This window comes from Humulus lupulus, chromosome 9 (assembly GCF_963169125.1).
Source record: "Humulus lupulus chromosome 9, drHumLupu1.1, whole genome shotgun sequence".
Classification (NCBI taxonomy): domain Eukaryota; kingdom Viridiplantae; phylum Streptophyta; class Magnoliopsida; order Rosales; family Cannabaceae; genus Humulus; species Humulus lupulus.
Window position 1 is genome coordinate 22,706,950 of NC_084801.1, and position 11,613 is coordinate 22,718,562.

At 34.5% G+C, this 11,613-nt stretch overlaps 2 protein-coding genes across 2 annotated transcripts; both read right to left on the minus strand.

Moving 5' to 3' along the window:
• Nucleotides 1-474: 474 nt before the first annotated feature.
• LOC133801139 (wall-associated receptor kinase 3-like) lies at nt 475-8,685 on the minus strand. Its single transcript, XM_062239292.1, has 2 exons — nt 8,522-8,685; nt 475-1,870 (listed from the first exon to the last, which is right to left on the minus strand). The coding sequence occupies exon 2, from the start codon at nt 1,851-1,853 to the stop codon at nt 624-626; it is 1,230 nt and encodes a 409-aa protein (XP_062095276.1). The 5' UTR covers nt 1,854-1,870; nt 8,522-8,685; the 3' UTR covers nt 475-623.
• Nucleotides 8,686-9,781: 1,096 nt separating this feature from the next.
• Nucleotides 9,782-11,031, minus strand: LOC133799509 (wall-associated receptor kinase 2-like). Its single transcript, XM_062237522.1, has one exon. It carries the CDS (start codon nt 10,676-10,678, stop codon nt 9,782-9,784), a length of 897 nt encoding a protein of 298 aa, XP_062093506.1. The 5' UTR covers nt 10,679-11,031.
• Nucleotides 11,032-11,613: the final 582 nt, after the last annotated feature.

Sequence of the window (11,613 nt, forward strand, 5' to 3'; positions counted from 1 at the left end):
CTCTTTCCATTTCTATTGAAAACTTCAACCTGTTGCATGGCAAGGTATGGCCACCCATCTCCTCTGTTGCATGTACCTTTGCATAAACAAATTGATCACTAGATTAGAGCAGTGTTACAGAAAGGGTTTTGAGGACTTTCTTCCAGGGACTTTTATATAATATAAAATTAATTAGCAAACCATATTATTGAAAATATAAACTTAATAATGTCACACATTTTAAAAAAAAAAGTAAAAAAAAAATCAGTAGTAAACATAATTTTTTTATGCAGTATAGTTATTAATGAAAAAACCCCGTCTTTTTTAATCTACAAAATATGCTTTATTTTATGTATCAAAACAAATCTAATGGTATGTTGCTTATATTATGTATTTAAAAAATTTGATTTCGTATAAAAATACAAATATCAGAAAGAAAAAAAAAACTATTTAACAGAATGTTTTTGTTATAAATCATTTGATTCAGATGAAATGCAAAAGATCAAATAACAGTTTAAATCTCTCATTTAAGTTTCTCTGCAAACATAGTCTAAATAATATATAACTCTAAGACAATTGTCATTAAACTAGTGAGGAGACAGAGAGTGGGATAGAGTTTTGTAGCAGAGGATCTCATTCCACATCTATCGCCCATCATCAAATGGACTCAGCATTGATTGAGTTTGCATGCTATCATACACAGTTGTTGTAGCACCACTTGAACCACATTCAAGATCAAGAATGTCGTAAAGATTATTTGAAGGTATTTCCCCAAGCAAATGTTCAGTCTCTTCAATATCCAAATGATCAACGTTTACCCATGGATGCTTTGACATAGCTCGTAATCCCTCTAGCTCCATAGCCACTTCTTTCATGGTAGGTCTCTCATCCCCTTTTATCCTCAAACATCGTTTTGTAAGATTTGCAACTTCTTTAATTACCTCCATATTTCCATCATTGAGGATATCATCATCAATGAATTTGTTAAACTGATCATCATCTTTCAAAGAGAGGAAGGACATTGCTAGGACTTGACTAACATTGTTCGATTTATCAAAAGAAAAGGCTTTCTTCCCTGTTAATAGTTCCCCAAGAACAACTCCAAAGCTATACACATCACTCTTTTCAGTAAGTTGGCTTGTTTGCAAGTATTCAGGGTCTAAGTACCCAACTGTGCCTTGCACCAAAGTTGATAACTGATCTTCATCTTGCATAATGAGTCTAGAAGTTCCAAAATCTGACACTTTGGCTATGTAGTTTTCATCCAAAAGTATATTCATAGTCTTTACATCTCTGTGTACAATTTGGGTATTGGTTTCATAATGCAAGTACGCTAGAGCTCCTGCAGTTTCTGTTGCGATCTTCAATCTCAATTCCCACGGTAGTGAGGGTGTTTTAGTGCCTTTATTATGGAGATGTTGATAAAGAGTTCCATTGGTAATGAACTCATAAACTAATGTAGGCACTTCTGTCTCTAGACAACAACCCAAAAGCCTGACCACATTTCTATGGTTAATTTGCATGAGCACAATTACCTCATTGATGAATTGTTCAATTTGATCGGTTTGCACTATTTGAGCTCCGAATTTGGATTTTTTTATGGCAACCACCTTATTGTTTGGAAATATTCCTCTATAAACTGTTCCATAACCTCCTTCACCAATGATTCTACTTTCATGGTAGTTGTTTGTGGCCATTTCCAGCTCTTCTGCAGTAAAGACTTTAGCTGTCTCTATAGGTGCTTTCTCAATACTTGATAGTCTTTGTTGTAACATTAATCCACCATTTTGTTCAAAGAACTTCTCTTTAAGTTTGATCAATTTTCTCTTTCTTAGCCCCCAAAATAGCATTAGGCTCATTGCAAATAGAGTCATGAGGCCTATGCTTATGCCTGCATGTATTGAAAGGTAATAAATAACAATGATAATTTTACTATGAGGGTATTTAAAATTTAATTATTTTGGTAAATATCTAGACCTCAAATTAATTTTCAAATATCTTTTGCTACTCTAATTGAAAATTTAATTTTAATAAAATAATATATATCTATGTGATGCTTATGTTATCAAATTCTATTTTAGCTACTACTAATTTTAATTTTTTTTTTGTATGCACGTACAACGTGAGATGCATTTCTTATTATGTTGTGAATGTAACCTCAGTCAAGAACAGTAATAGAAACAAGACAGAAACAATGATTAGATGACAAGTTTAATAACACCAATTGATGAACTGAAATTAACCAACTGGAATCAAAAACTATAAAAACAAAGCACAAAGATTACGAGGTTCGAACAGTATGATGAAAACACATCACCTGCCTACTCCTCGGCCAGAACAGCCCCTATGACTTAGAATCTTTATTGAGCTAATCAGAACAGAGTTACAAGAGTATGGACAAGAGTACTCAGACTCATACACAGAGAAGCTTTGCTTCTAGCTACAGTTGATCTCACTTGTGGCAATGGTGATCAGATACACACCAAGCCAATACAACCCTCCTTCTCTCTCTTTCTCTTACTTACAAATCACTCAAAAGATTCTCTCTCTAAAAACTGGTACCCGAAAACTAATGAGCTAGATATATATATAGCTTTACATAATATGGGAACAATAAACTAACTGTCATAACAGACAGTTTGTTTATACTGTTAGCAATTATTATGAGCCTCATTTGGTGACCAATCATAACAATCATCCACCTTGGTCATCGAAATGAGGTCTAGGCCATATGAACTGGGACTGAACTGGTCTTACCTCCTTAACAGCAGCTGAGAATGTTTAGCAAGTTTAGACAAAGTCTAAACTTGGCCAAACTTACATATTTGGTCATCATGTCAGCTGGGTTCTCCTTAGTTCCAATCTTTTTGACACTCACTTCCTTCCTTGCAATAACCTCTCTTATGAAGTGTAGTTTGATGTCTATGTGTTTTGATCTCTCATGAAATATTGGATTTCTCATTAAGTGCAAAGCACTTTGGTTATCACAATGTATAGTGATATTGTCTGATTTGAAACCCAACTCCTTGGTGAATCCTTTAAGCCAGATTGCTTCTTTTATGGCTTCTGTAGCAGCCATATATTCTGCCTCTGTTGATGATAGAGCAACCACCTTTTGAAGATTGGATTTCCAGCTAACACATCCACCTAGAACAGTAAAAGCATAACCTGTTATTGATCTCCGTGTGTCTATGCTCCCTGCGTAGTCTGAGTCTACATAGCCATTCACTTCAGTCTCATTTTCCATCTTGTTGCTATAAACAAGCCCCATACCTATAGTACCCTTTAGATACCTTAGTATCCATTTTACTGCAGTCCAGTGTTCTTTTCCTGGGTCAGAGATAAATCTGCTTACCATGCTCAAGGCATAGGCTAAATCAGGCCTTGTACATACCATACAGTACATTAGGCTCCCAACACAAGAAGCATAAGGTACTGTATCCATATAGTTCTTCTCTTCCTCTGTTTTCGGAGCTTGAGTCTGAGATAGCTTGAAATGTTGAGCCAAAGGTGTGGTGACTGGTTTAGCTTCGCTCATACAGAATTTGTCAATAATTTTCTGTATGTAATCTCTTTGTGACAGAGATATTCTTTCTGGTCTTTCCCTCTTAATGTCTATCCCAAGTATTCTCTTAGCTTCCCCAAGATTTTTCATCTCAAATTCTGAGCTTAGCTGCATCTTTAATCTGTCTATAGCTTGTCTTTTCTTCCCTATGATGAGAATATCATCCACATATAACAATAACCAAATTGGTTCATCATTATAATACACACAAGGATCATAGTCACTTCTTGTGAAACCTATGTCAGTCATAAACTCATGAAATCTCATATTCCACTGCCTTGGAGCTTGTTTTAGCCCATAAAGAGATTTTTGTAATAGGCATGCTTGATTTGGCTTGTTACTCTTGAATCCATCTGGTTCTGCCATATAGATTTCTTCTTCAAGCTTTCCATGTAAGAAAGCTGTTTTAACATCCATTTGGTCCATTTCCAAATCAAATTTTGCTACCATTGCCATCATGATTCTGATTGAGGACTGCTTTACCACTGGAGAGAATATGTCATTGAAGTCAATTCCCTCTCTTTGACTGAAACCCTTAGCTACTAGCCTTGCCTTGTACCTAATCTCTTCACCTGGTAGACCCTCCTTTTCCTTAAAGATCCATTTGCATCCAATTAATTTCTGTCCAGGTGGTTTAGGTACAGTTACCCATGTCTTGTTTTTCTTGAGTGATGTCATCTCCTCATCAATGGCTGCAAGCCATTTCTTTCTGTCCTTACTGTTAACAGCTTCTTGGTAAGTTCTAGGAGCTGAACTCACCACTTCTTCTGCTGAGGCTAATGCAAAAGCAGTACAGTCAGCAAAACCAAGTCTTTCAGGGGGTTTAATTTCTCTTCTTTCTCTGTCCCTTACAAGCTGATAGTCTTGAATGTTAGTGGTTGTAGACTCTTCTTCATTTTCTGTTTCATTTCCTTCTTGTGTACTGGTCTGAGCATCCACCTGATCAGTAGTTACTTCACCTTCGTTGTCTAGTTGTAGCTAGACTCTCTTTTCAATTTGAGTTTCTTGTTTATCACATGCAGCAGTAGTTTTCATGGCCATTTCATGTTCCTTAAAGACCACATCTCTACTAATGATACACTTTCTGTAACGATCTTCTAGACACCATAATTTGTACCCCTTAATCCCTTCAGGATATCCTAAGAATAAGCACTTGAGTGCCCTTGGTTCAAGTTTGTCTTGTCTAGTATGTGCAAAAGCTGTGCACCCGAAGACCCTGAGATGTTCAACAATTGGTGTGTGACCTGTCCAGCATTCTTGTGGTGTTTTAAAGTTTAGAGCAGTAGATGGACACCTGTTAATAAGATAGCATGCTATTTTTAGGGCTTCACCCCAAAATTTCTTCTCAAGACCTGCTCCTTTAAGCATGCACCTTACCCTCTCTAATAGGGTTCTATTCATCCTTTCTGCAAGGCCATTTTGTTGAGGATTCTTTACTACTGTTTTGTGTCTATCAATCCCTTCATTTTGGCAAAACTTGGTGAACTCATCTGAACAGAACTCTAACCCATTATCAGTCCTAAGCTTCTTAATCTTCCTGCATGTATGGTTTTCTATCAGCTTTTTCCATGTAACAAAAGTATCAAAAGCCTGATTCTTTGTCTTGAGTAAGAAAACTCAAACCTTCCTTGTATAGTCATCTACTATACTCATAAAGTAGCTGGCTCCTCCTAGTGTTTTTGTTCTTGAAGCTCCCCACAGATCAGAGTGTATGTAGTCTAATTTTCCTTCTGTTGTATGTTTGCCTGTAGTAAATTTTACTTTGCAGCATTTTCCATATACACAGTCATCACAAAATTCCAATTGGTCACCTAGTTTTCCCTTGAGTATCCCCTGTTTCTCTAATTCATACATGCCCCTTTCACTGACATGTCCTAGTCTCAAATGCCACAATTTCGTGTTATCCATATCTGGTTTCTTAACCACCATATCACTGTTTCCTACAATGGTTTTACCTCTTAGATGGTAAATACCATTTCTTAGTTCACCCTTCATAACAACTAGAGACCCCTTTAGAACTTTTAGTAAGCTATCAATCTTAATGGTACAACCCTTTTCAGCAAGTTTCCCAAGTGAAAGTAAATTCCTTTTTAGTTCAGGAACATACCTGACTTCTTGGATGATTCTGACTTGATCATCATGCATTTTGATCATCACAGTTCCAATGCCATCAACCTTGCAGGCTTTATTGTCACCTAGTAGAACTGCATCACCATCCATTTTCTTGAAGCTACTGAACAGCTCCTTCCTTGGTGTCATATGGAATGAGCACCATGAGTCAAGTATCCAAGAGTCACCTGATTCTTGACTGGAAACCACTAGTACATCTGCTGATTCAAAACCATCCGAAACAACACCAGCATCACCTTTTTCTTTTCCTTTGTCTTTGAGTAACTTGGCCTTAAGAGCTCTACATTCATCCCTGAAATGTCCTTCTTTCTTACAGTAATAACATTGTTTGCCTGTTCTTGATTTTGATCTTGATCTGTGAGTGTTGCTTGAACCCTTGTACTGACTGCCTTTGTGATTTGTCTTGTGATTTCCACCTCTGTTGTCCCTTGTTTCTGATCTACCACGCACGAATAGACCTTCTCCATAACCATCTGACTTTCCATCATTTTTCTTTTGAATTTCCTTAGAGTTTAACGCAGCTTTGACCTCAGCCATGGTCAAAGTCTCTTTTCCATACAAGATTGTGTCCACAAAATGTTCATAACTCTTTGGTAAAGAACTCAGCAGTAGGATACCTTGGTCTTCATCTTCAATCTTGACCCCTATGTTATTGAGATCCAAGATGATTTTGTTGAACTCATCAAGGTGCTTTCTTAGATCCTTTGATTCATCCATTCTCAGCGTGTATAGTTTCTTTTTCAGATAGAGTTTGTTGGCAAGGGACTTTTTCAGATAGATTGAAGCCAACTTCTCCCACAAACCTACGGCTGTTTCCTCCTCTGAAACTTCCCTGAGAACTTCATCTCCTAAGCTCAGTAGTATAGCACTGTGTGCCTTTGTCTGAACCTCTTTCTGTTTCTTCTTGTCATCTCCAAGAGCTTTAAGTTCTTCTCGATCTATTGCTTCTGATATCCCTTGATGCACAAGGAATGCTTTCATTTTGATCCTCCACAGACCAAAATCATTTGCTCCATTAAATTTGTCAACTTCAAAATGTGCGGAAGCCATTGCGGATCAAATCTTGATCTTCTTGAAGTCTTGAATCTGTTCTTGATGGCCCTCGAACCTGGCTCTTGATGCCACTTGTTGTGAATGTAACCTCAGTCAAGAACAGAAATAGAAACAAGACAGAAACAATGATTAGATGACAAGTTTAATAACACCAATTGATGAACTGAAATTAACCAACTGGAATAAAAAACTATAAAAACAGAGCACAAAGATTACGAGGTTCGAACAGTATGATGAAAACACATCACCTGCCTACTCCTCGGCCAGAACAACCCCTATGGCTTAGAATCTTTATTGAGCTAATCAGAACAGAGTTACAAGAGTATGGACAAGAGTACTCAGACTCATACACAGAGAAGCTTTGCTTCTAGCTACAGTTGATCTCACTTGTGGCAATGGTGATCAGATACACACCAAGCCAATACAACCCTCCTTCTCTCTCTTTCTCTTACTTACAAATCACTCAAAAGATTCTCTCTCTAAAAACTGGTACCCGAAAACTAATGAGCTAGATATATATAGCTTTACATAATACAGGAACAATAAACTAACTGTCATAACAGACAGTTTGTTTATACTGTTAGCAATTATTATGAGCCTCATTTGGTGACCAATCATAACATATTACATATACGTCTTGTATGTATAATAATATCAGCGTCCAATTTAAAATTGGTGTAACCCACACATGTGGTTAATTTGTGACACTAAATAAGGTATTAATTAAAACTGTACTGTGAATTCCAACACCTTTATATATAGTTAAGAAGCGAAAGATCGATAAGGGTTATTTTTCTCATATTAAAACAAAATCTTATAAAATGTGGGTCTAAATATGTTACTCTTTACTTTTTCTGTTCTTATGCTCAATAAAGTGAGGGCCATGCTTACTTTTCAGATATACTTTTTATTTCAGATTCTTCAAATTGTGAATATATCTTATGAATTTTTCTACATTACTGATTATTATTTTTTATCAAGGACAATAATGGAGTCTAACAATATTCCTGCCTAACCTACCAAACATGTGCTATATGCATGTATGACTTACTTCAGAGACTTTTTTTTTTGCTACGAAGACTTACTCTGAGACTGCGTCAACCTATTTGATTACCATCTTACAAACTTAGACAGCTTGCTACCTAACTTCTCTTAAAAGTCAAGTTGTGTGGATTTTTTATATATTCATAAATATTACTAAGTCATTTAATTCATAAATATATATTATTTTATGTATAATTCTTCAATAGAACTTCACTTTAAGTCTTATCGGTAGGACTCTCAGTGTTTCTCAACTTGTGAATAGTTTTCGGCGCGACTTTTTTTTTATGACCGTGTATATTGTAGCTATTTAGAGCATCTGCAAATTTTCAGAAAATTCTGAGTAGTTTACAGTACCGAAAACTAGGTTCAAACATGTTTCTTTCCACGCGCATAAAAAAATTAGTCATGCGTATAACAACATATTTGAACCTAGTTTTCGGTATTGTAAACTATTCGAAATTTTCTGAAAATTTGCAGGATGCTCTAAATAGTTATAATATACATGGTCATAAAAAAATTCGCGCCGAAAACTATTCAAGAGTTGAGAACACTGAGAGTCTTACCAGTAGAGCTTAAAATGAAGCCCCTATAAAAGAATTCTCCATTATTTATATATATAGAGATTAAGTAAAATGTGCACATTATTAATTGTCAATAAACATGTAACTAGTTAATTATTCCATAAACTGTAAGTTTATATAATATAACATTAAAAAAAGCATAAAATTCAATTAAAATCTATATACGTACCCAGAGGAATATAGACGAAGAGAGCTTTCTGTGGTCCATTTCTGACTCTATCACAAGTTGTTTCATTAACTCGCTTATAACCCTTCAGACATAAACAATTAAAGCTCCCATTTACATTTATACAATTTCCGTTGATGCATGGGTTTCGATCCTTGCACTCGTCAATATCTGAAAGAAAAGAAAAAGAAGAGATATATAAGTAAGGTAATCTATTCATAGAACATTATTTTTTTTTTGAGCAAATTCATAGAACATTATTAATTAAACGATTCACTGATAACTATATTTAATCATTGATAGGAATAATGAGACAATAGTTCGTCAAAATAGCAATATCAAATTTTAACATCTTTTTACGGTAAATATGGATTTCAAATAACAAATCATCAAAAGTAACAATAATAGAGGATTGGAGTTTATTAGGTAGTATATTATATATGTGGAATATGCACCTTTGTTAGTTTTATTTATAGAATTTATTAATTATTTTTATTAAATTTATATTAATGTCATATAAAATTTAAATAAATATTCTATTTTAATTAAATAATTTATTTTTGTTTAAGTATATGTTTGTTTTAGTTTTTGAATTTGGGAGTGACAATAAGATATTATATACTATATGTTTAATGTAATATTAAATATTATACGTATATTTTAAATTAAAATTTCTTACTAGTTTTTTAAGAAAATCAATTTGTTACTAATAATTGACAGTAAATTATATTATATGTTTAATATGATATTATTCTAATAAATGAGTCTAAGTTTAATTAAATTTTATTTAAGTTATAAAACGTATAATTTTATTAATTTTAAATAATTATTAGTGTAAAATATCTAAAAAATATCATATTTTAATTTTTTAATTATTTATTATTTTTAAATAATTATCATTATAAAATATCTAAAAAATTATTTATTTTATTTCATTTTTCATTTAAGTTTAAGTATTTACAAACTATCGTTAAATATAAGAATATTCTATTAAATATAAGAATATTTCGTTAAAATTAATATTAAAATAATAAAAAATCGTTAAAATCAAGAATTTCTGTTATTTACACATGAACATATATATATATATATATAAAAGTGAACAAAAAATCTAAAAACAATATACTAGTATACTATTAATATATATAATTCATTTTTTAAATATTATTTGTCTTTCAAGTTAACATAGTCGATCTACGTTATAAGATTAAAAATATCATTTAATTGTATAAAGCACCCATGACTAGCTACTAGTTAATGAAACTAATAATGGTACCTTTGGCAACCATTTGGGTGGTAAGGATTCCCTGTGAAGCCTGGCAAGCAGCGGCAAAGGTAGCCAGAGCTGGAGTTAGAATCTACACACTCGCTTGTTTCCAAATGACAAATAGAATTCTTAAACTCTCTAGCCTTCTCACATGGCGAATCACCAATTGACCAATCAACAACCAAAGGAAAATACTTTTTATTCTCAAATTCATTGAAACTCCTGTTAGAGAATTTGAACTGAGATTCTTCAGCTAAGACACCAAAGCTACATCGATTAAAATCCCATACCTTTGTATGATTTGAATAACTACGCAAAATAACCGTGAAATTGTTTAGTCTCGGAGGTATAGACATAACTTGGCAACAACCCACACCAGAACAAGTCTCATAGTTAATGTCCCCAGCTCGATCACACAACGATAAGCAACCTGTTCTGTACCTCTGTTCGCCTCGGAAGCCTCGAATAATGGCGTAAGTATCACAACCGATGGCAGTAAACTTGTTCTTGGTTGATGAAATGGTAAAGCTGGACAAGTCTAGTGATGCCGTGAGCGTGTCGTCTTGATATTGCAAACCGTTCTTATCGTAACAGTCTTTGGCTATGAGCTGCAACACTATAAGTTCGCCATCGCTGATAGATATATTAGTAACTTGGATGTTACCTTTTCTTAGATATGCCTTCGGAGGGTTTGTGGACTCGTCACATGTGATGTTGAACTTCTTGTTCAAGTAGCAACCGCCGCCAATGCCAAACGGATAGGGAATGTCCATGTTTCCGCAGCGCCCGCGGCAGTGCTCGTTAATGGTTTGTGCTTCTGCGCGGCGCAGATTGATCATAACCCCTGCGGTCACTGCCAAATGCAGGAGTAATATACCATGTAATAACCCCATTTTGGTGCTCTATCTATGAATAAATATCACTGGTGATCAGCTAATAATTTGAGATAGTATATAGATAAGTTTAGGCTGTATATAATATTTATATATCTGGTGTAATAATGGGGTACAATATACGGTATGGAATAGGGGGAAGACCAAGGTTTTTTTTCTTTTTTTTGAGGGGTCCTGGGTCAATGGGTACTCACTGCTAAGTTCTTGCTGCGTTATTTCATGGAACTGTTATGACAATAACAAACCAAACTGAGATCAAACTAACAAGAACAAAACCAGAAATGCACTAGAACAACACAAGAATTTTACTTGGTTCGAAAGTCTAAGCAATGTGCTTAGCAATCTACTCCAAGGGTCTGAACAGCCTCAATATGATGGCTGGGAATCTTGATTAAAACAGCTCCAATTACAAGAGATGAGAGAGTTTTACAAAGCAATTGGAGTCATGCTCCTAGTTACAATCTAATCTCACAATGGTGAAAGTCTTCTCATGGAAGATCACTTCACTTTTACAACCCTCTTTCTTTTCTTTCTCTCAAGCAGAACTCTCTCTAATTTTCTCTCTGATTTTACAAAATGAGCTTCAACCGAATTCAAAAGCCTTGATTCCCTTTTATAGCCAATAGCCTTTAACTAACTTAACCAATTGAGTTGGCCACCTCAGCTGCCAAGTCAGCAAAAGACTAGTGTCCTAAGTGGCTGAATAATCACCATGAACTAATATATAAGTTCTAGAGCAGTACTTTTAGTACGTTGTGACTTACCTAGTCTTCTTCTTTGATGTGTGTCGACATTTCTTGGAACCCCATGTGTAAATATATGATATTAATACTATCCTCCGCTAATTGCATTTTTATGACTATAAAATTGTTTAAACCATTATTATTATTGACAAAATTTAAAACATTAATTTTAACCCGTGTCTATGTAAGAAA